Raw genomic sequence first — 21,718 nt, 5'->3', positions numbered from 1 at the left:
AAGGTGTCCAAAAAGCAGTTTGCATAACCACTGTGGTGCAGGAGTGATCATGGTTCCACCACCCAAAATTTCAGCTTGCCCCATCTGGACAATGGATTCATATAGAAACCATTGAAAAGTTGCATTACTCATTTGAGCCCTATAACATTAGGCTTGCTGAAAAGTTTTTGGTGTAGAGCTAAGCCAGAGAGATAAACAATGATCCCCTTTGAACATGGTGGGTCTCCTGGCCATTGTGGCATTTGTTCCTGTGATGTGCCTCCATGTGAGATGGTCTCAAGGGACTTTTGACATGTCACAGAAACTTAGGCTTTTTTTTGTAGTAGACAAAGCCAAACTTGATTCTAGATATTAACCATCTTCCAGAAATTGGTAGAACAAAAGAAAATGTCCTCTGGATAAAGAAAATAGGTGACTCTTTCAAAGGCCTGTATGTTATCAATTGCTTATGCGTTCTTTCTAGGGATGAGAATCTTTCTGGAAGCGAGCTCACTGCTAAACTTGAACCTGCATTCCTTTCGGGGCTGCGTTGTGCTCAGCCACTCATCCGAGCCAAATTTTTTGAGGTTTTTGATAATTCCATGAAGCGTCGTGTCTATGAACGCCTACTTTATGTAACTTGTTCTCAAAACTGGGAAGCAATGGGAAACCACTTTTGGATCAAGCAGTGCATTGAGGTAGGAAAACCGTTTTTATGAGAACTGTGAATGGAATTCTAGAAATATTTGCTCCTCTTTTCCCTTAAGGATGTATAGATGTATTATATAGTGCGTATCTTGAAAAGTGATGCAGCCCTGTTAAACTCCCATTCTAAGGCTGCCATTTTAGATGCTCGGGACATTTTAAAACTAATACTAAACTTTTGAATCTTGAAAAGCTGATGCCTGGGAAATCTCTGTAACCATGTTCTTGAATCCAGTTGACAGTGGACTCCTGTAGCTATCTTTTAAAGCTTTAAGGCTTCAGTTTCTCTGAGAAAAGCCTAGTCAGTGCTCAGGTTTTTTTAAGCAAAAAATTACTCTTATAACCAAAAAGTCACAGGAGAAGGAATCTTTTTTGACAAAATGAATCGTAAAAAGATGGTTGAGGATGGAGTGTCAGAACTGTTGCTGAGAGAGATTTTAAAGGGGAATTGCTGGGATGTGAAAACTGGTTTCTGATCACTTTATCTAGAACAAAACCTAAGTAATTCACCAATTTTTTTAAATGACCAGTATATTAAAATTTGAATATAAAACAACCAAGCACAAAGCAGTCATTTTATTAACTACATCATCTGAGAAACATTAGCTTTCAGGGTGACACGGAACAGCAGGAATCTTCCACATCTAAAAATTGTATGTATTACGTAGATTTAGACACTAAATAAAAAATAATTCGATAAAAATACGATGCTTAGATACAGAAAACGCCCATTTCCTATGTCTGGTTATGGGGTCTCTGATCTTCCTGCCCTCACATATGGCAATATATTTCCTGTTGAAGCTATAATCAAATGGCAAATCCAAAGGCCCAATAACCCACCAAATATCAAAGACAAAAGGTGATAAGCTGAAGGTGGAAGTCCACTTTGTTCTGTGAATGTGTAGCTCGAACAGAAGGACTGTAAACTTCTCCCCTATTGATAAATCTCAGCTGTGACCTGGAAGGGCCACGACTAGCAAAGACAAGATACTTAAGTCTCCATGCCTATCCAATCTTTGGCCCTTGTGATACTGCAGTAAAGGTGCAGATTAATGACCAAATATCCATGTCCCAATCTCTCACTGTTCAGTTCTTTCCAACTTCAGTTGCTGTCTTAACTTCTGTATTGACCCTTTTGTGCTTGAATATAGACAGCAGAGAATGTAACTGAGTTTCTATTCTTATTGCATTCAGTCCAAATCCTTGTTCTTTTAGGATTTGCTTGAATTTCTTCCTGTTTCAAAAACACAGGGAGGTTGGGGGATATCTCAAACACAATGTAATTTTTTAATAAAAAAAATTGTAAGAAAGTAGTTGGCTTTTGGCTTCTGCTCATGAACCAGTTGGTAGAAATAATTGCTCTGATGAAGAGTGGATAAAATTCTGACTCATTCACACCAACCTGACATCGAAACTCACTTTCTAAAGGGAAGCTCAAGCTGTATAACATAGTCCCTCCATTCACTGTTGATTTCAGGAGAACAGAGTCCTTTTATGAGAATGAAGAAAGGTGTATAAGAAATAAATAAAGGACATGTGTTCCTAAATACATCACACACAGCATGTTAAATCCTTGCCTTGCTTTTTAATTTCTTAGCTCCTGTTGGCAGTGTGTGAGAGAAATACCACAATTGGCACAAGCTGTCAGGGAGCCATGCTTCCATCTATCACTAATGTAATCAACCTTGCTGATAGTCATGATCGGGCAGCATTTGCTATGGTAACCCATGTCAAACAAGAGCCTCGAGAGAGAGAAAACAGTGAATCCAAAGAAGAGGTAACATTTTATTTTATTTTTCAGGAGATTAAAATACCTTTTCCCTAGATCATGTCTCACGAAGCACAGTTTGTGGGACACATCTTAAAACTGGTCTGCTATACGTGTATGTAAGGTGATGTGCAGTGACCATAGCAGTACACTTAATGTAATCAAATAACGAAGCTAAGTAGATGTAATTGTTAAAATTACATTTTAAAGAATGGTTTACTATCATTTGACTTACTAGTTCTGTGAATCTGTGTTAATTTGTCTTTTTTAATCTTCCAGATAGATTACTGCTTTGACCCTTTCTTTCTCCCTTAACAGTGGGAATTAAATTTCCAAATCCTAAAAACAATGACAAAACTAGATAACAAGGGCTGAAATAATGAGTACAACACTTTTTTTGTATTTGTACAGAAACCAAGCAGTGATGATTATTTACTTGAAAGTATCAGCGTTATAATTGGCCTTACTTTTTGTATAGGATGTGGAGATTGACATTGAATTGGCTCCAGGAGATCAGACGAGTACACCGAAAACCAAAGAACTTTCTGAGAAAGACATAGGCAACCAGCTGCACATGTTGACCAACAGGCATGACAAGTTCCTTGACTCTCTTCGAGAAGTGAAGGTTGGTACAGGTTATTGGTCACATAGCATGAAAACCATTGCTTAAATATTGAAATCTCCAAACTGTGACACACACAAATGGAATTGTTTTTGTCTCTTTTGGTTCCACTGTTCATTTTATTTCATGCTAATACTGTATGTTTCATGACTCTTTTGAAAACTAAAGCTTACCTACTTTTACATTTGATTGTCTCCTGGTCCTTTCCCCCACCATCTAGTTTCATCCTATACCCATCCTATCATATTTCTCTCTCCCATTTGGAGGGCAGGGGAAAAAAAAGCATCATCTTGACTTTGCACAAGTTCTGAAAACAGATTCAAGAGGTGTCATGTTTGCAGCCTGTTTTACCTGGCCCTATCCCACTGCTAATATATTTGATATCACTTTTATGGCTGCCACTGCTGCTATTTTGGTACTTGTGGCACTGATTGCTTTGGCCACCTCAACAATCTTGAGCTTTTGCAAGCAATAGTAAGGTCCTGATCAACCTCCAAAAACCTGAGGTTAAGCATGCTGAACCTTCATGAAGGAATACGGTAAGAACTGTTTAGTTATACTGACAATTTGAAAAGGTGCTAATTGTTTTTCCGGTTACTTTGGTTGTACTGTCTTGCTGGTACTAAGTCTTAAGGGCCAAATATACGTGCACTCCGGGCATCTGGAAAACCTGGCATGTGAGTGGGTAAAATCAGGTGACTGGGCTCCTAACTTCAATACAACCAATTTAAGGTATTGCCAGATACACCTATTGCATTTAGAATTGAACATTTTAGATAAGAAAATTACTTCCATGAAAAAGACAAGAAAGGATTAAATAAATTAGAAAAGTGTGGTAACTGATTATACATAGCATTGGTCTCTAATAATTAATAAGAAGTAATTGTTCTTTTTTGTGATACTCTGATCATATCAGTAGATCTAGCTAATTAATCTGCTTGTCAGTCTTACCACCAAATTGTCAGTAACCACTTTGGTCACCCTTTTCTCTTCTCCTCCTCTTCCTTTACAGTTCCTTAATTTTGTATTTGTAGCTGTTATAGTCAAGAATTATTGTCTTAATAAACACAGAAATAGGATTACATTTATTTCACAGTACAGTACAAACTATGCAGTTAACCACACACCTCATTTGGAACTGGAAATACACAATCAGGCAGCAGCAGTGTTGGGGGTAGGGGGATTACGCAATCAGGCAGCAGCAGAGTTGGGGGGAGGCGGGAGGGAGAGGGGAAGCAAATTCAGTGCAGTACTATGTTAAACGAAGAATACAAAAAAAATAAAGGGAAAGCAGCATTTTTCTTCTGCATAGCAAAGTTTCAAAGCTGTATTAAGTCAATGTTCAGTTATAAACTTTTGAAAGAACAACCATAATATTTTGTTCAGATTTACAAACATTTCAAAGTTATGAATAACCTCCATTCCCAATGTGTTCATAACTCTGAGGTTCTACTGTAGTTTTCTCTTTCCACTTAAGGGAAATTTTGAAAATTGTATTGGTTATGGAACACTTGAGAAAGCAAGTAGTGTAACTGTTTACACACATCTTGGTGATGCTTAGCTGCTGTACTGCATCATACAGTAACTCTTCCATAGTGCAAATCCATTGAACGGTCATTTTATCTTTTGCATTCTTAATTGTTTCTTTTTATTTCTAGACTGGAGCATTATTAAGTGCCTTTGTTCAGTTATGTCATATCTCTACACCATTAGCAGAGAAGACTTGGATCCAGCTTTTTTCCCGATTGTGGAAAATCTTATCTGATAGACAGCAACATGTGAGAATCATTTTTAAGTCTTTTTGGTAGTGGTTGGTGTTTCAGTAGATTGTAATTGTTTGCCATAATTACTTGTTCCCTCACTTTTTTTAAAAAAGAAAAATCCATTTCTAGTATTTTCTCAAGCTATATGTCTTAAAACTGGTTCTTTTTTAAAGAAATTGGCCTCTTCAGATTTCAAAGGAAATGAATCTTTTCATGTTTTAACTACTACATGAAAATTCCCTGATCTGTATGATATTAGTAAGACTTTAAATATGACCTCAGTATTGGAATGGCCTGAATGAAATATAGGGTGACCAGATAGGAAGTGTGAAAATTGGGACAGGGGATGGAGGGTAATAGACACCTATGTAAGACAAATCCCCGAACATCGGTACTGTCCCTATAAAATTGGGACATCTGGTCACCCTAATGAAAGTCACGTTTTTTGTTTTTATTTTTTTAATTCCAGGCTCTGGCAGGTGAAATAAGCCCTTTCTTATGCAGTGGTAGTCACCAAGTGCAGCGAGACTGCCAACCGAGTGCACTGAACTGTTTCGTGGAAGCAATGTCACAGTGTGTTCCTCCCATTCCCATCAGGCCTTGTGTGCTTAAGTACTTGGGTAAAACTCACAACCTGTGGTTCCGTTCCACATTGATGCTGGAACATCAAGCCTTTGAAAAAGGATTGAGTCTTCAGATTAAACCTAAGCAGACCACAGAATTTTATGAGCAGGAAAGCATAACTCCTCCTCAACAGGTGAGGAATAATGTTAATTCAATTAAGATAGCCTACTAAAGGCAGAGAAGACCCAGAGTGACCATAACCAGCTGAGTCAAAGTTAAACATGAAAGTATCTGTCCGCACAGAGTGCTAAAATGTGTTGAATATCATGTTAATTAGCATAATATGACCTAATATGCTAGTGAAGACAAGCCAGGTCAACACACAAGCCAGGTTTGAGAACAGCTGAATTATAGTATGGTGCATTGTTAATTTTTTAAATATCAGGTGATAGCAGACCACTTACTTCATGGGTTTTTAAAGAGTGATCATACAGTGGAGGTGTATAAACATACAATTAAGAAATGTCATCTTTAGAACTTAATTGTCGTTTTCATATCTTTCTCTCTTACCGTATATTGTGTTGTTTATATCATGCAGTTGACTTTAAAATATGCCAACTAATGTGCTTTGATGTGTAAAAAAAATTGTACAAAAAGGTTATAGCAACGTTTTGACTTTAAAAGAATGTGCTTGGTTATTTGCTCTCTTTTTTTTTTTTTAGGAAATATTGGATTCCCTCGCTGAGCTTTATTCTCTGTTACAAGAAGAGGATATGTGGGCTGGACTATGGCAGAAGCGCTGTAAATTTCCAGAGACTGCAACTGCTATTGCTTATGAACAGCATGGCTTCTTTGAACAGGTAGTCTTTGCACAATATAAGCACATTATTAAACTTTGATTTATGTAGATTAACTATAGTTATAAGCATACTAAAAGCCCATAAAATGCTTACTTTGTTATTAATAAGAACAAATAGAAAATTATTTTGAATTGAGGATAATGTTAAATAAAACCTCTTCTTTATAAACTATTTAGTTTAAGACTCCATGGTACCTTGATAAGATAGGTTTGAATATACCCTAAACTAGTTTCTTGCAGTACATCACTAATTTGACTAAGAAGCATAAAGTTGTAAAAAGGAAAATAAGTTAGTACTCCTAATTATTATAGAATCTTATAATAGAGGTGTTTTAAGAGACTTTTAAAATCATGTATGCTTCTTAAAAAAACATGTTAGTGAAATGCAATCTGATACATGTCTAGAGTGGGTGTAAAACTAAAATGAAGTGTTCTTTAAGGCACAAGAAACATATGAAAAAGCAATGGAAAAAGCAAAAAAGGAACATGAACGAAATAATGCCTCCCCTGCTATCTTCCCTGAGTATCAACTCTGGGAAGACCATTGGATTCGGTAAGATTTTAAAATTGAAGCAGAACTATGTTGTTACAAAGCAATATAAAATAAGTACTCTAGTAACTTTAAAACATCAGTTACTAAAATAAACTAAGCCCAGCACATTTAAGATACAGATCAATTTAGGGGAATAAAAATATTATGCTGCTACTCCCTTAACAGACTTCAGAACTGCTATACGTAAAGCATTGCAAAAATATAATTTGCTGTTGGTGGAAACAGACTTGAGATGGAATTTGCTTTCCCATTTAATATTTGTGGCGGGGTCAAATGAAAGTGCAATTGCTCCCTCTTCATACACTTCTATAATATGGCTCTATTTATTTATTAAAAGTCCTACTGTCTATTTATAACCATTGCAATGCCTTCTAAGCATTTTTCAAAGAGGAATGCAGATGCTGTTCTGATATGAAATGCTTAAAATCACTTTTAAGTTACTCTGGCTAATACTCTGTTTTCATTTTCATAGCTGCTCAAAAGAGTTAAACCAGTGGGAACCTTTGACAGAATATGGTCAGTCAAAGGGCCATATAAATCCCTATCTAGTACTCGAATGTGCATGGAGGGTCTCAAATTGGACTGCTATGAAGGAGGCACTGGTGCAGGTCAGTATTTTTCTTTGAGAATGTGCGGTGATAATGTTTTGTTTCGTTGTTCATTGTGTTGATTGTGTTTCTTCAACATCAGCATTACGACTCATTTCACAGAAGCAGTAAACTGCTCTTTGGGGATTTTCTTCTATGTAGTACACAGCTGGGTATTTTGGCAACCAAAGCATATTGTTTTAACAGACAAACTTGGGTGTCTCCTTTTTTATTTTTTTCTTGTCTTTCTCCTTACAAAGCTTTATGATTTAGAATAGATATTTCATAACAGGGTAGCAATCACCAGGGTGGGTGAAGGTTGGGATATGGCGTCAAATTATTAAACAGCAAATGGCTGACTGGGGAGTATGCAGGTGTCAGTGGTGAGTCATGGGGAAAGTTGCAGGAGCATTTACAGCGCTGCATAGAGAACATATCTGGCCAAAAAATAAACAAACCAAAACTTACGGGTTTATGTGGTATGGGGGTAAATTAGACATAAAAAATTTGTAAGATGGCAGGGGCAATATAAGGATGGGGAAAATACATTTTGTTTGTCCCTTTATGGTTTGATGTTCCAGGAAATGAGGGGTGGTGATATTAAAATCAAACGGTTGTTCCTCCTAAGAATGGATAGATTGTAACTAAACTCTCAGTTTTGAAATAGAAAAGCCCTCTGTCTGCAGTGTTAATGTGATTTTAGGTGCTTTAATTTTAAGTGACATAGGATGAGAATACCTGAGCCTTACCTTCAGAGTTTTATAATAAACATTGTGGAAGCAGTAATCATCTACTGTGTTTGTTTAGAAGGCTGTTAGGGTGTGCAATGGCTCAAATTGACACCTACATAAGAGAACCTGTGCAAGCCCTAGGAAACTGTCTTGATAAATTGGGTTTCCCTTAATCGACCCTTTGTAGGGAGGGGGATGCTTGCCCCCATGCGTTCTGATACTCCAAGAGTGTCAGGGATGGCTGGAGCTTTTTACATAGAGATCCAGTGCCCCTGCCTAACTTCCTTGACTCTTTGAACTTCTTACAGGTTGTTTTTCCCTCAAGCTCTATCCTGGGTATTATTTAGAGTATGTGCACACTGACGGCGACACTGTTGGTGCCGCCAGATCGATTTTGCAAGATCGATTGAGCTGCAGTGGAGACCTGCTCAATCGATCAGGAAGTCGACTGAATAAATTCACCCCTGCAAAAAGATTAACGTTGCGTTGACGGGAAGACGTTTCCCATTGGCGCAGCGTAGTGGGGACACCATACTGTTTAGAATTTAGGAAGTCGACAGGAGATATGCAAACTAGTCTACATAGCTTGCATATCTCCCATCGACTGACGCCGAATTTCACCGGCAGTGTAGACCAGGCCTTAGTGTGTGCGTGTGCGCGCATAATGTAGAGGGGAACTAGCATAATATTATGTGATATACAGACTGTGGAGGGGAAAATGATATCACGGAAAGCAGGCATCCCCCAGTTTTGCCTGGACTTGCCTCCTTCCACAACTGTGGAACTTCAACCTTTGGAGTTGTGGTGCAAGGTTTTTGGGTGATTGGAGGAAAATGGAGCACATGCCACAGAGCTGGTTTTTTGGGGGGGGTTTTCCGCCACCCAGATCTACCCTGTTAAGCTTGTGGCAGTAGAACTCAGAGTCAACTTCAGGCATAATGGTGGAAACCTAAAATTTTGATATATTTTAATGTAGACCTCATTATTTCAAATGGAATTGTATTAGTAATGCACATGCTACTTCAACAAAAGTGACATCTTTCCCTCTGTCCCCATTCATCATTAATATGCTGGTTTGTAGGATTGTCAGACTGGTCCTAGACAGTTAAAAGAGCAAGAGAGAATTGAGTAAGCCACACATGAAATTTTATTTGCCAAGTTTAAATACTGAATGTTGGAGATATGGCATGTATTTCTGTTGTCACAGGCTACCATCCTTGTGAAAATCCCCCCAGATGTGGCCAACTTACATTGCAGTTTGCACGTGCTGAGTAGAGACTTGCTAGTGCTTAACAGCTAAAATATTTGAGGATTCCATGCTCACTGAATATGCCTGTAATGGCATGGCACCCACCTCTTACGAGAACCCCTTCTTGTTGGGTGTGTTTGTGGTCTTTAAACAATCCCAGCCCTGGTATTGGGCCATATATATCCCCAGGACTTCCTCCCTGGAGGCAATGGTTTCACCCTCTTGGTCTGTTCTGGCACCAGCACTCCAGCTGGGCCTCTTAACATTTCAGATCCCCTTCTGTGGGTTTATCGCTGTCCAACTGTAGGCCACTTCCCCAGTGGCCTATGGGAGGGACCTGGACCCACCCACTACTCTGGGTCCCAGCCCAGGGACCCTAAGAATAGCAGCAATGCATTGCCACATTCCTTTAATGAAACTGCTTTCAGTTCCCTGGCCCACTTCCCTGAGCTCCAGCCTTCACCAATCAATCCTTCACCCTTAGCTCAAGGCTCTTCCATGTTCTGGTCCAGCAGCCAGCAAGAAGTTCTTTCTTGCACCCCTCAATCCCTGCCAGTACTGAGCTGTTCATGGTGCTGCAGTTGCCTTTGGCCAGCCAGGAGCACTACTTCACTCCTCTGGCTCCAGCAAGTAACTGACTGTCTCTGGCTCTAGAGCTCCTTTTGTATGGCCCTCCTGGGCCCTGATTGGCTGCTTTCTGGGCAGCCTCTCTAGGCTGCGTGGAGGACTCCTCTACTGTACCTTTTCTGGGACAGGTGTGGCAGGACCCTGAGGCCTCCAGCAGGGGGCCTCTGGGTCTAGTCTACCCTGTCGTAATACCTGAGCCTCTTCCAGATCCTAGCGTTGGCCAGACTGCACATGTGCCATCCTCACATTGTGACTGAGCTGCTTCAGCCCAGAGCTATGGGAATGAAGATGATTGTCCCTCTAATGGCTGCTTCCATTTATGGTGGGCTTGAGTGGGATTGGGCACTGGAACTGAGTAGGGAGTGCATCTTTCCTGTGCTTCAGTGAACCCCCTGCTGGCACCCAGACAGCATGAAGAAGAAAGTGATCTGATTCAAATGCACAGGGACAAAAGCCAGACCAAAGGGGTGTAAAAAGTTTATATTGGCACAAGGAGTCTGGTGAGACTGGGACTGGATGGACAAGGATGATGGGACTGGGAGTCGGGGGGTGGAAGAAGGTGGGAAATGTCAAGGGGGAGACTGAGAGCCAGTTGGCTTGGGAGGGTAATGAGATTTGAACAAAGAGCTGTGGGGAGAGGGAGAAGATCTGGGACTGACTGGACAAGAAGAGTAGGACTAGGAACCAGTGTGGTGGGGAATGGGTGGATGGGCAACTGATCTGACAAGGTGCTAGGGTATTTGGAGAGAACATGGACTGCTTGGCAAAGAGACTGGGACAAGGAGCCAGGGGTCAGGAAAGCAACTGAGGTTTGATGAGAGGTCTGGGGACGGAGAGTAGGACTCTGAGCTGGTGAGAGGAGAGAGAGAGAGTGGATGAGGAGCTCTATACTGAGACAATTTGTAACAAGATTTAACCTGGAAGTAATGATCACCAATTGACAAACTTAGGGTAATAGGAGTCTGTGATAGAAAGCATGGTATGGCTTCTTTGACTAACATTACTGATGTGAGCTACTGTAATGAGCTCCACATCTTATCTGCAGAGACATCCAGCGATATAAGCTTCAAAATGTCTGATATGCCAAGATTTTTAAATCAAACAAGTCTTCAGGCTGCAGGTTCAAAATGTGTTTAATGCATTAGAGATAACAGGTTTTGACCAGCTCTTGTAATTTAATGTGAGGCTTATTTTAAATACATGACCTTTAGAAGCCTACAGTAAATATACTCCTCTCCTCTTCTCTCCCTCCCACCCCCAATTTTCTAGATTCATTAAGTGGCACAGGTACTGTGTTTCCTTTGTTTGGAGATAAGGAACTGGCTGTGTAAGTGGAGTGCAGTGGTCTTATTTTTCACTTAGTAATTGATAAAATGTATGGTTTGCAGCTGCCTATTATTGACCTTCCTGATTCATTACAGAGTACATTATTGTGTTCTGGTTATAATCTATTCTGCTGAACAACATGCACTTATAGACCACTTAACCTTCCTCTTGTCCTTTCCTAGGTTCCACTCAAGAGATTAGGTGGTCTCTGCTATCCATATGTTTGATTAATGAATACTTCATAAAGTTTTGACTGTTGTAGAATAATCAAAAGGTGGGGGCATGCTGCATATAGCAGATGTTTTTAAAGAAGTGTTTTTTTTTTTCAAGGCAGTCAGAAGTCACAGTATAGAGCTTTTAATGGATTTTATAAAGCTAAATGACTCCTAGACATCACTTTTTAAAAGAATGACTCCTCTGTGAAGACAGTGTAAATGTAGGTAGATACTTTAAACTTAGAGGAATTTTTAAACCCTCTTTGTGTCCTAATATAAAAAGTGAAGTACATTGAAGCATGTACAAGAGATCACCCTTATTAGGAAACCTCCTGCTTTAAAGCCACACACCAAAGGTTCTCAATACATGCTAAATGCCACTTTTATTAACAGTCCATCTGTGTTAATCAACTGATGGGTGTCAGTTCCTTGTGGGGTTACTTAAACGTTTATCATATACGGTCTCTTAGACCACTTGGAAGGAATTATAGAATTGATGTGGCATACGCAGGTATGTTTTTCTGGTATATTTGTACACGTGCAATTCTGCAATTATTATTGAATGCTTTTTACTTTGAATTTCAAATACTGTTCAGATATTTTATAAAAGTAAGTTGAAAGCTTTTTCATGTTGGGGGGGGGAAAAAGTAATTCTTTAATGCTGAACAGATTTGTTTATCTTAGGACATTGTTGGTGTGGTACATTAAGCCAGACATTGTACTCAGATCCTCAGTGAGAGGCTAGTGCATTAAGTCATGAATGGAAAGGAGTTTGTGGGCCACATCACACACTCACTCTATAGTGTGACCTGATTGATTGTCTTTGCGTAAGAGGCCAAGGACAGTAATAGCAGATGTTGTTGCATTTCAAGATTTAGTTGCTTTGGGAGATCCCCATGTAGAAGCTTGCACAGCACCTTATTATCCCATATGTGGATTTAGTAAAACAATTAGTCCCTCACTTAGATAAATAGAGAAACAAAGGTGAGGTAATACCTTTTATTGGACCAACCTCTGTTGGGGAGAAAGACAGGTTTTTGAGCTTACACACAGGTCTTTATCACGACAAGAACGCTTATCTCTCACCAACAGAAGTTGGTCCAATAATAGATATTATCTCGCCCACCTTGTCTCGCTAATATCTTAGTACTAACATAGCTGCATACTTACATAAATACTAATTTAAAAAAATCTGTTCAGTTTCCGAACCCGGCATCCACTAACCAGAAACTATTTACTATCTGTAAAAGTTCATGCATGTAGTGACTTTATTTCTCTAAATGTCCAAATATTTGCAAAAGATGAGCCTGATTCTGCAAGTAGCTGAGTATCTTTAACTCCTGTTGACCGTAGTATCTTGCAGGGGCAGTTTGCTGCATACATGGTGTCCCAAACCACTGCTTCATGGTGACTCTTTTTATTCTTGCATGATAAATACACTACATTATATATTTCTTAATATATACAAAATCTACCTGAATTCTACATCAGTTTTGGGGAAAAAATACAATTTCTCAAGGTTTTCTTAGTGTGTAGAACATCTGCTAATTCTTCAGTAATACTTTTTTCCACTCAGCCATAGAAGAGGGAGACACAATAAGTATGTATTACTTCAGGGGCTAAAAGTGAAAATCCTAAAGATTACTTCATGAATTAAGTACCATGTTTGTCCTTCGATAGGACCCAAAATTGAGCTTGTCAAGCTATCCAATGTTAATACAACTGATGACGAGAACAGAATATTTGGTTTAAATAGGGTTACTATATGTCTGGGTGTTCCTGGACATGACCCCTTTTTTTGGTAGTTCGCTCTCCGTCTGGGTGGATTTTTGAAATGAGAGTCAAAGTCTGGGGTTTTGCAGGGCAGTGGTTGCAGCTTAGAAAGAGCCCTGATTGGTCCGCTTCCTGATTGGTCCCTCCCTGCGTCTGCAGCTGATTGGTCCATTCCCCTGCAGGCCTAGTTCTCAGCCTTGGGAGAGGGTCCCACAGGGAGGCGCTGACTGATGGCTGGTGCTGGGCCTTGGGATTGCGCCAGCTGCCCTACCACTGTTACAAGGACTGACACTGTCCCCCCCAACAGGTATGCTTCCCAGTACACACACACACCTCTCCTTCACTCCCAGGTACTCTTCCCAGTACACACACGCCCCTATTGCCAATCCAGGTATCCCCTCCCATACCTCCTAGGTATCTCTTTCCAGCTCTCCTCTTTCCCCCGTCCTCTTTTTGGGAACCTGAAATATGATAATCCTAGGCTTAAATATCAGTTTTGTCATTGAGTGATCTATCCAAAAAGAGAAAATTATAGGTGTTCAATATCTAAATTTTAAATGCTTGTTTTTTGCTATTTTAAAATCAGTAATGTATTCTGTCCTATTGAAATATGCACAAGTTCTTGAATAATTAAACTTCTAAAAACACTTTTGGGGTAAGGTTTCTACAGCTTCAAAATAAAGAATACACTGTAAGTAGATTTTAAGCCTTGAGTTGTAGCTCAGTGAATTGATCATGTCTGACAGGTTCTACCTCTGATGGCTTGCAATTTAAGTAGAAGTGACGTCCACCAGCAAGTGGAGATATGCTTTAGTTGGAGTTGTATGAATGAGAGAATGTCAGTGATGGGGCATTTATTAATGGACTAAAGAGAACATACTGAAGCTATAAATTGAGCTGTAGCTTTAGACAGATTCATGTAATAGCATCAAGAAACATGTTTTCATAAATAGCAGGATGTGAAAGAATAATTACTTCTCTGGTGATAGACTTACTGGTATTATTTTATTGATATTCTTTTATGCTGAAGTTTTTTAATCTGACTTAATACATTTAATATAAGCTGTTCTATTTTATGTAGTTCAATTTATAGGGAGTGATCAGAAAAGATGGCAGCTATATATCAGTTTTCCTAAATCTTTGTGAAATAGTTTTAATAATCTACCTATTAAAGTTGAGGTATTAAAATACCAAGTGGGTCTTGATAGGACCCAAGACTCATTTCCATTTGCTCACATTGCTATTGTGTTTAATGATCCAGCATACCACATAATTAAAAAAAGAAAAGAAAAAAAGATGATTTTCATTGTCTAAGTGTAGGGTTGCTACCTGACGGTTTCTCTTTACAGGCTCAGGCTTAAAAAGTAGTTGAGGATAAGCAGAAGGAACATTTAAAATAATTGATACAGTACTTTAACAAATTAAAATGATTCTGTGGATATTTTTAAGTTAATGAAAATAGAACAAAGCCAATGTAGCTGGAATTTCTATGCAGTACATGAGTGCAAAGAAGGGGGTTGCACTGGGAGAATTGAGTGCTCAAGGCACACAGGATCAGGCCTTTACTGTTTGCTCTGAATGCTAATGAGTGTTTGCAAATATTTGTGAGCTAATTTAAATGTACACACTTTATTTAGTCAGATTTTCTCAAATGAGTGTAATAATTAACCTTTTAGTACATTTGTTGCAAAACTATGGCTAAATTGTGCTTTGCTTCTTGTAATTGTCATATTTCTGCCATTCTTATGTTTCAGGAAGTCTCCTCAGTCATTTTAAGTAACAGTCATTTTTTGACTGAACACCTGTATGCAGATATTGTTTTGACATTAACATATAATTAGTGTTAGAACATTTAAAAAAATTGTCAACCACTTATTCTCCTAAAAACTTAATGATGTAATGAGTCAGCTGGGCAATCTAGTATCTGTGCAATATGTTGACATGTAATATCAATTTGCAGAAAAGACGGTCATGAATATCAATGGGAGTAGAAAACTCCACAGAGATTAGAGATTTTGATTTTTAGTTTCAGGAAATACTATTTAAAGGGTACTCCTTCAGAAAGTGGAATTTCTAGAAATTAATCAATTTTTTAAAAAAACTTAAGTTTAAAAATCAACTTGTATGTCCATTTAAGATTTCTTTTTGATTTCAGATTTTCTTGCATTTATGCAAAAAATGATGTTTCATAGCTAATTGTCTGTTTTACCATTAGGTGGAGCTGAGTTGTCCAAAAGAGATGGCATGGAAAGTCAATATGTACAGAGGATATCTAGCAATCTGCCATCCTGAAGAACAGCAGCTTAACTTCATTGAGCGCCTGGTAGAAATGGCCAGCAGTTTAGCTATTCGAGAATGGCGAAGGCTCCCGCATGTGGTGTCACATGTTCACACTCCCCTTCTCCAGGTGAGATTAATAATATAAGAACGGCCATACTGGGTCAGACCAATGGCCTTGGGAACCAGGCCCGTTCTGAGGATGTTATGCTGTTGCTTTATTACTACACCTGTGGACACTTTTCTTTTCAGTTCATTTTAACACACTGTAAATGCAATACAGGTTTCAGAAGTCTAAAATCTATAGCTTACTTTAAGTCTTAGCTAGACTTATTCAGCCGAGCCAACTGTTTGACGTCAGTGCCATTAAAAGAGAAATGTGTGTTCAGGAATACTGGCATTGCTGTGGTAGGAGTAAAGTTCTGAACACTACAGTTATGTCTACACAGCAATAAAATACCTGCAGCTTGCCTTTGTCAGCTGACTTTGGCTGTGGGGTTATAAAATTACAATTTAGTCATCTGGGCTCAGGCTGGAACCCAGGCTCTGGGACCCTCTGCTCTCATGGGGTGCCAGAGCTGGGGCACCAGAGTGAGCCCAGACATCTACTTTGCAGTTTTATGGTCCTGTAGCCTGAGCCCTGTGAGTCTGAGTCACCTGACCCAGGCCAACGGCAGCTGTGACACAACTCCTATTGCAGTGTAGACATCCACTCAGACATCCCCTTGGCTCAAGGCTTAGGGTGAAAGAAGAACTTGTCTAAAACTGTGGCATTAGTGAAAGTCTGTCTTTTCCACAAGGTAATACTGCTCAACCGAAAACTGTTGCAGACTCTGGGCACCTAAGGCTTGATAAGCATATGTATTCTGTTGAAATGAAAGGAAAAGGTTTTAAATTTAAAATTTTACTTAAATTATAAATGGTAACACTTTAACCAGCACTAGGGACTCCCTTCTGCATAGAAACCAAAAAGAAGACTCTCCTCAAAGGCTGGTTTTTCATGCCCCTTTGTGCATACCATACTGGAGGAATTTTTCCTGAAGATTGCATCTTGTACAGCGACTCCCTGTCCACCCAGGCATATCGTACATCTGGGGGATGAGGTGCCTTCTCACTCGATTGCAACCCTCCTTCCTCTTCCTCCTCCTCTCCTGCAGAAGGAGAGCCGTCAGAATTTGACCACAAAAATCAGGATCAGAACACTCAGGAAGGATTCTTTCCATCAGACTTTTTGGAAGACTATGTAGAAAAGTAATTGCCAAGTGCACATTTCGCCTACAGAAGAAGTACTTCTACTTCGAGTGATTGCTCATATCCATTCCAATATAGGTGAGTGCATGCCACCGTGCACTGGTTCCCAGAACATTTTTCCCCTTAGCATAGCCCGTAGGGTTGGCTTAGGTGCCCCCTGGAGTACCGCACTCATGCCGCGGTATGTGAGGCACTGCTGACCCTGCGGGGGCCCTCAGTTCCTTCTTTCTGCCCATGACAGTTTGTCTTGCCTTCTAGCAAGCAGCATTCCCCTTTTGAACTGTTCTTGTTGTTAGTAGTTAAGTACTTAGTGTTAAATAGTTGTTGAGTAGATAGTTTAGAATTAGAATAGATAAGCGCCCTTAGGGACTTGGAGTCTGGCCATGTCAGGCTCTCCAGGTTTTAAAGCCTGTGGTGTTTGTGGCAAACTCTTGCCTGTGAGCAACCCCCACGTTCGCTGCTTCAAATGCCTGGGGGAGCAGCATCATTGGGACAAGTGCAAAATATGTAAGGCCTTCAAGCCGTGGACTCAGCCTTCAACCGGATGTCTCTCTCAATGGAGGCAGCGCTCCGCCCGGACTCTGAACCGGCATGTTCCCCTGCGGCACCAAGTGTCTCCTCGGTGCGGAGCGCTCCACCGGCACCGGAGGCGACCCGCCGCCAGTCCCCGGTGCCGAAGAAAAGGAAGCGCCAGGGCACCGAGCGCAAGGACTCCCCCGCACCGCCTGCGCGGCCGGGGTCGAGTCAGGAGATGCACTGGCCACGGCCCATTGAGTCTACTCTGGCGCCTGCATCTCCACGTGGGGAGCCTCCCCCGACTCCTGGGGGTGGGAGAGCACTCCTGCAAGGACTGTCGACGCCAGAGGTATTCCATGTGGCACGCACCCTGTTGACCATGCCCATGCCTCCGTCCAGCCCTTGGCCGAGGGTGCAGGGGCCGGTGTCCCGAGGCAAACCCACACTGAGTGCCTCAGGTGGCTGATCAAGACCCCAGTCAGAACGACGAGGCGGACCGACTCAGCAGGTCATTTCTACCCCCAGCACAACTGGTCATTACATCTGGAGGTGATAATTTTATCTTCCGCAAGTGGGGTGTTCCCCAACTGGACCTGTTCGCTTGTCCTGGAACAGGAAGTGCCCAAGGTTCTGCTCACTTCGGGGTTGCTGGGCTCCATCTCCGACATGTTCCTCATTGACTGGATGGGGACCCTTATGTATGCGTGCCGTCGTCCGTCCGTCCCCCCCCCATTCCGCTACTGCCCAATGTTCTCTTGAAAATTAAGAGGGACAAAGCGGACATCCTACTGATCGCACCAGCCTGGCCAAGGCAACACTGGTTCAGCATGTTGCTGGACCTGTCCAACGCCCTGCCAGTGCCGCTCCCGAGGCGTTACGACCTACTCTCCCAGGACCAGGGTCGCCTGGTGCACCCGGACCTGGACTCCCTCCACCTCACGGCATGGAGACTCTGTGGCTGACAGAGAGGGAGAGGGAGCCTGCTTGGCTCAGGTCCAACAGATTCTGCTGGGAAGCAGAAAACCTTCCACTCAGGTCATGTACTGGGCTAAGTGGAAGCAGTTTACCTGTTGGATGGAGTCCTGAGGCATCCCACCGAGCTGCTCACCTATACAGGCGATCCTGGAGTATCTGCTCCACCTGAAGCTCCAGGGTCTAGCGCTGGCCTCCCTGAAGGTGCACCTGGCAGCCATCTCGGCCTTCCACCAGCCGATGGAAGGGAGGTCATTGTTTTCCCACCCTATGTCAGTCAGGTTCCTCAAAGGGGTGAAGAGGCTGTACCCGCAGATCCGTGACCTGGTGCCTACCTGGGACTTGAACCTGGTCCTCGCCAGACTAACGGGACCCCCCTTCGAGCCCATGGCTACATGCCCGCTGCTTGTCCTCTCGTGGAAGGTACCCTTCCTGGTGGCCATTACATCGGCTAGGAGGGTCTCAGAGATAAGAGTGTTGACGTCGGAGCCCCCCTACACAGTCTTTTATAAAGACAAGGTGCGGTTGAGACCTTATCCAGCCTTCCTCCCTAAGGTGGTCTCCCAGTTCCACTATAACGAGGATATCTTCCTCCCTGTGTTTTTTCCAAAATCGCACGGGTCAGGGAAGGAGCGGAGATGGCACTCGGTGGACGTGAGACGAGCCTTGGCCTATTACATCGAGCAGACGCAGCCATTCCGGAAGACAATGCAGCTGTTCGTGGCAGTGGCGGATCAGATGAAGGACTCACCTGTCTCCACCAAGTGCATCTCCGCCTGGATCACCGCCTGCATCAGGTGTTGCTACGAGCAGGCGAAGGTGCCGCTTCCAGGAGCTGTTTCAGTGCACTCAACCAGAGCCCAGACCTCGGCGGCGGTCTTCCTGGAACAAGTGCTCCCGAAGGACATCTGCAAAGCAGCTACCTGGTCTTCAGTTCACACCTTTGTGTCACACTACGCCATTGTGCAGCAGGCGAGAGAGGATGCAGGGTTTGGCAGGGCCGTATTGATGAGAGCAGCTCACTGTTGACTCCTACCCACCTCCAAGGTATGGCTATTTAGTCACCTATATTGGAATGGATATGAGCAATCACTCGAAGTAGAAAACAGGGTTACTTACCAGTAACTTGTTCTTCGAGATGTGTTGCTCATATCCATTCCACACCCACCCTCCGTCCCTGCTGTCGGAGTCGGCAGAAAGAAGGGACTGAGGGCCCGCAGGGTCGGCGGTGCCTCATATACCGCAGCATGAGTGTGGTATTGCAGAGGGCGCCTAAGCCAACCCTACGGGGTCTGCTAACGGGGAAAAAAGTCCAGGAACCAGTGCACGGGAGCGCAGTCACCTATATTGGAATGGATGTGAGCAACACATCTCGAAGAACAACAGTTACTGGTAAGTAACCCTGTTTTTCTTCTCACTACTATGGCTGATTCAGATCCACTGTGTGAGCAAGGTGATCAACAAGAATAATGCTGCCTACTTACTTCATGCTTCCTACTTGAAACTCCTCTGTGGTGACCTTCATGAAAGGGAGCAGGAGGTGCCGGCTCACATCCTAGTCTACTAACTCTATGATGTGCCTGGATGAACAGTTGGAATCCTTCAGAGAATTTCCCTTAATGCTGTAGAGGAGAAGAAGGAAGGGCAGATAAGAACTCTGTATTTGGGGGTTTGACTACACTGTAGCCACTAGTAGCACTATAGCAGCATAGTATAGATGCTCTGGCAAGGTTTACATCAAATTATCCCTGGTGCTGATGTAAGGGAGATGCCCATGTAGGTGCCATCTCATCTCTATCCTGGAGACTAAGGAGCCTCCTTGTGTCCTGCAAAATAGTGATCTCATCTGTTCCCGGGATACAGTATACAGTGGAAGATGCCAGCAGGAGGAAAGGTAGAAATTCTTCCCCCCTCCCCTCCGAGACTGGGGAATCACAATATTCCATGTCTTGGGAGTAAACTGCTTTCACTGCAGAAAAGACTTAACTAAATGCTGCTGGATAAAATGAAGGATGGAGCTTTGAGGACAAGCTGCCCTTGAAATGAGGTGGTTCTAGATCTAAATTTTAGCAGTGGAGCATTCCACTGACCTGTGCAGAGAGAGAAGTGAAGAGCAACTCATTAATTCCAGACTGCAGGAACCTCCAGCAGAAAAATATAAACAAACAACTCATTCAATATCACCTGCATCATTTGGCATAAATCTTCCAGCAAATGTCAAGGTGTCATTTAAAAGTAGGAAGAGAAACTGTTTGTAGCATAAGACTTCCCTACTTTTTCGTCACTCTACAGTATGCTGTACATAGTTTTAAGAAATTATGCGCATGCTGTCTCATCTATGTGTGCCAATTCTTGACTTCTATGTACAGAAATGAGTGCCGTTTCAACTGGAAAACCAAGCATACTTGTGAAGAGGAGGCCAAACTGTCATTTTTATGCTGCTTTGCTATTTAGTATATGCTATCTTTTATCTCTTCTATTTCCTATTTCTAGATTAGGGCTGAACTCGGTGCCAACTCTTCAATCGTTTTTAACAGAAGTTATTTTAACTTCAGAAGCAGACATGCTATTATCTGCATTTCTGCAAGGACAATTTTCTTTGGAATAATAGAAGTAAACGGCAGCTGTTGTTTTCTTTTCTCCCTTTTTAAACAGGACCTCAAGGATGCTTATTTAAAGGCTCAGTGTTTAAAATTTGTTAGTCCTTTTTCTTGTAATCTTTAATGTCTTTCTTCAGAACCTGCTACAGGCCATTCAGGGCTAGAGTTTCAGGTGTGTTTGTGGTGAAGTGTGTGAAGCTTTTGTTTTGTTTTTCCTTATGTAAACCTAGTTTTATTGGCATTTCAGATTATGGAGAGCTACAGGCATGTTCCAAAATTTGTATTTTTTCATCTTTCTCCTTAACAAACACCTAAGATCCACATGAAAAATTAGGGGAAAGAGTTTTTCTTGTTATATCCTGTAAGGGTTGTGAAAATCTTTTTGAGAACATTTGTTTTAAGCACTCAGAAATGTCTTTATGAAGCACTTTGCACAAATATAAAGTCTCTTCCTTCTAGAGTATGCAATTTAAGTTCAACATGACACAGCAAGTACGAGTCATAGTGGCCAAATGGGGAGAGGAAAAAAAGGAATGACTGGTGATATTATGCCTAACTCAGTAAGGAATGGCACATCTTGAAAGTTCATTATTATTCCACCCCTCTTCCAGAGCTAAACTTCCAGTTAGACCAGGGGTGGGGAACCTTTTTGTTGCCAAGGGCCTGATGGTGGCCCTGGCGGCGGGCGGGGATTCGGTGGCGGCAGAGTTACGTGTGGGGCGGTGCCCGCCGCCGAAATGCCGCCGCTGTTTCGGCGGCGTGGTTTTGCAGTGTCCGCAGG

General features: G+C 41.8%; 1 protein-coding gene across 4 annotated transcripts in view; it reads left to right on the top strand.

The window, feature by feature from the left end:
* Positions 1–21,718, top strand: part of TRRAP (transformation/transcription domain associated protein) — a 303,743-nt gene that overhangs the window by 237,743 nt on the left and 44,282 nt on the right. For all 4 annotated transcript variants that reach the window (XM_067550926.1, XM_067550924.1, XM_067550923.1 and 1 more), the window contains 9 exons: positions 464–677; positions 2,282–2,461; positions 2,931–3,077; positions 4,733–4,852; positions 5,307–5,594; positions 6,124–6,261; positions 6,701–6,813; positions 7,286–7,421; positions 15,537–15,728. In XM_067550926.1, coding sequence (XP_067407027.1) covers positions 464–677; positions 2,282–2,461; positions 2,931–3,077; positions 4,733–4,852; positions 5,307–5,594; positions 6,124–6,261; positions 6,701–6,813; positions 7,286–7,421; positions 15,537–15,728 — 1,528 coding nt within the window. The remainder of the gene's footprint in view (positions 1–463; positions 678–2,281; positions 2,462–2,930; positions 3,078–4,732; positions 4,853–5,306; positions 5,595–6,123; positions 6,262–6,700; positions 6,814–7,285; positions 7,422–15,536; positions 15,729–21,718) is intronic.

The sequence above is a fragment of the Emydura macquarii genome, unplaced genomic scaffold (genome assembly GCF_026122565.2).
Source record: "Emydura macquarii macquarii isolate MOO-44397 ecotype Brisbane River unplaced genomic scaffold, CSIRO-AGI_Emac_v2 contig_1348, whole genome shotgun sequence".
NCBI classification, from domain to species: Eukaryota; Metazoa; Chordata; order Testudines; family Chelidae; genus Emydura; species Emydura macquarii.
The sequence above is the reverse complement of the archived record's forward strand: the minus strand, read 5'-3'. Positions and strand labels throughout refer to the sequence as shown.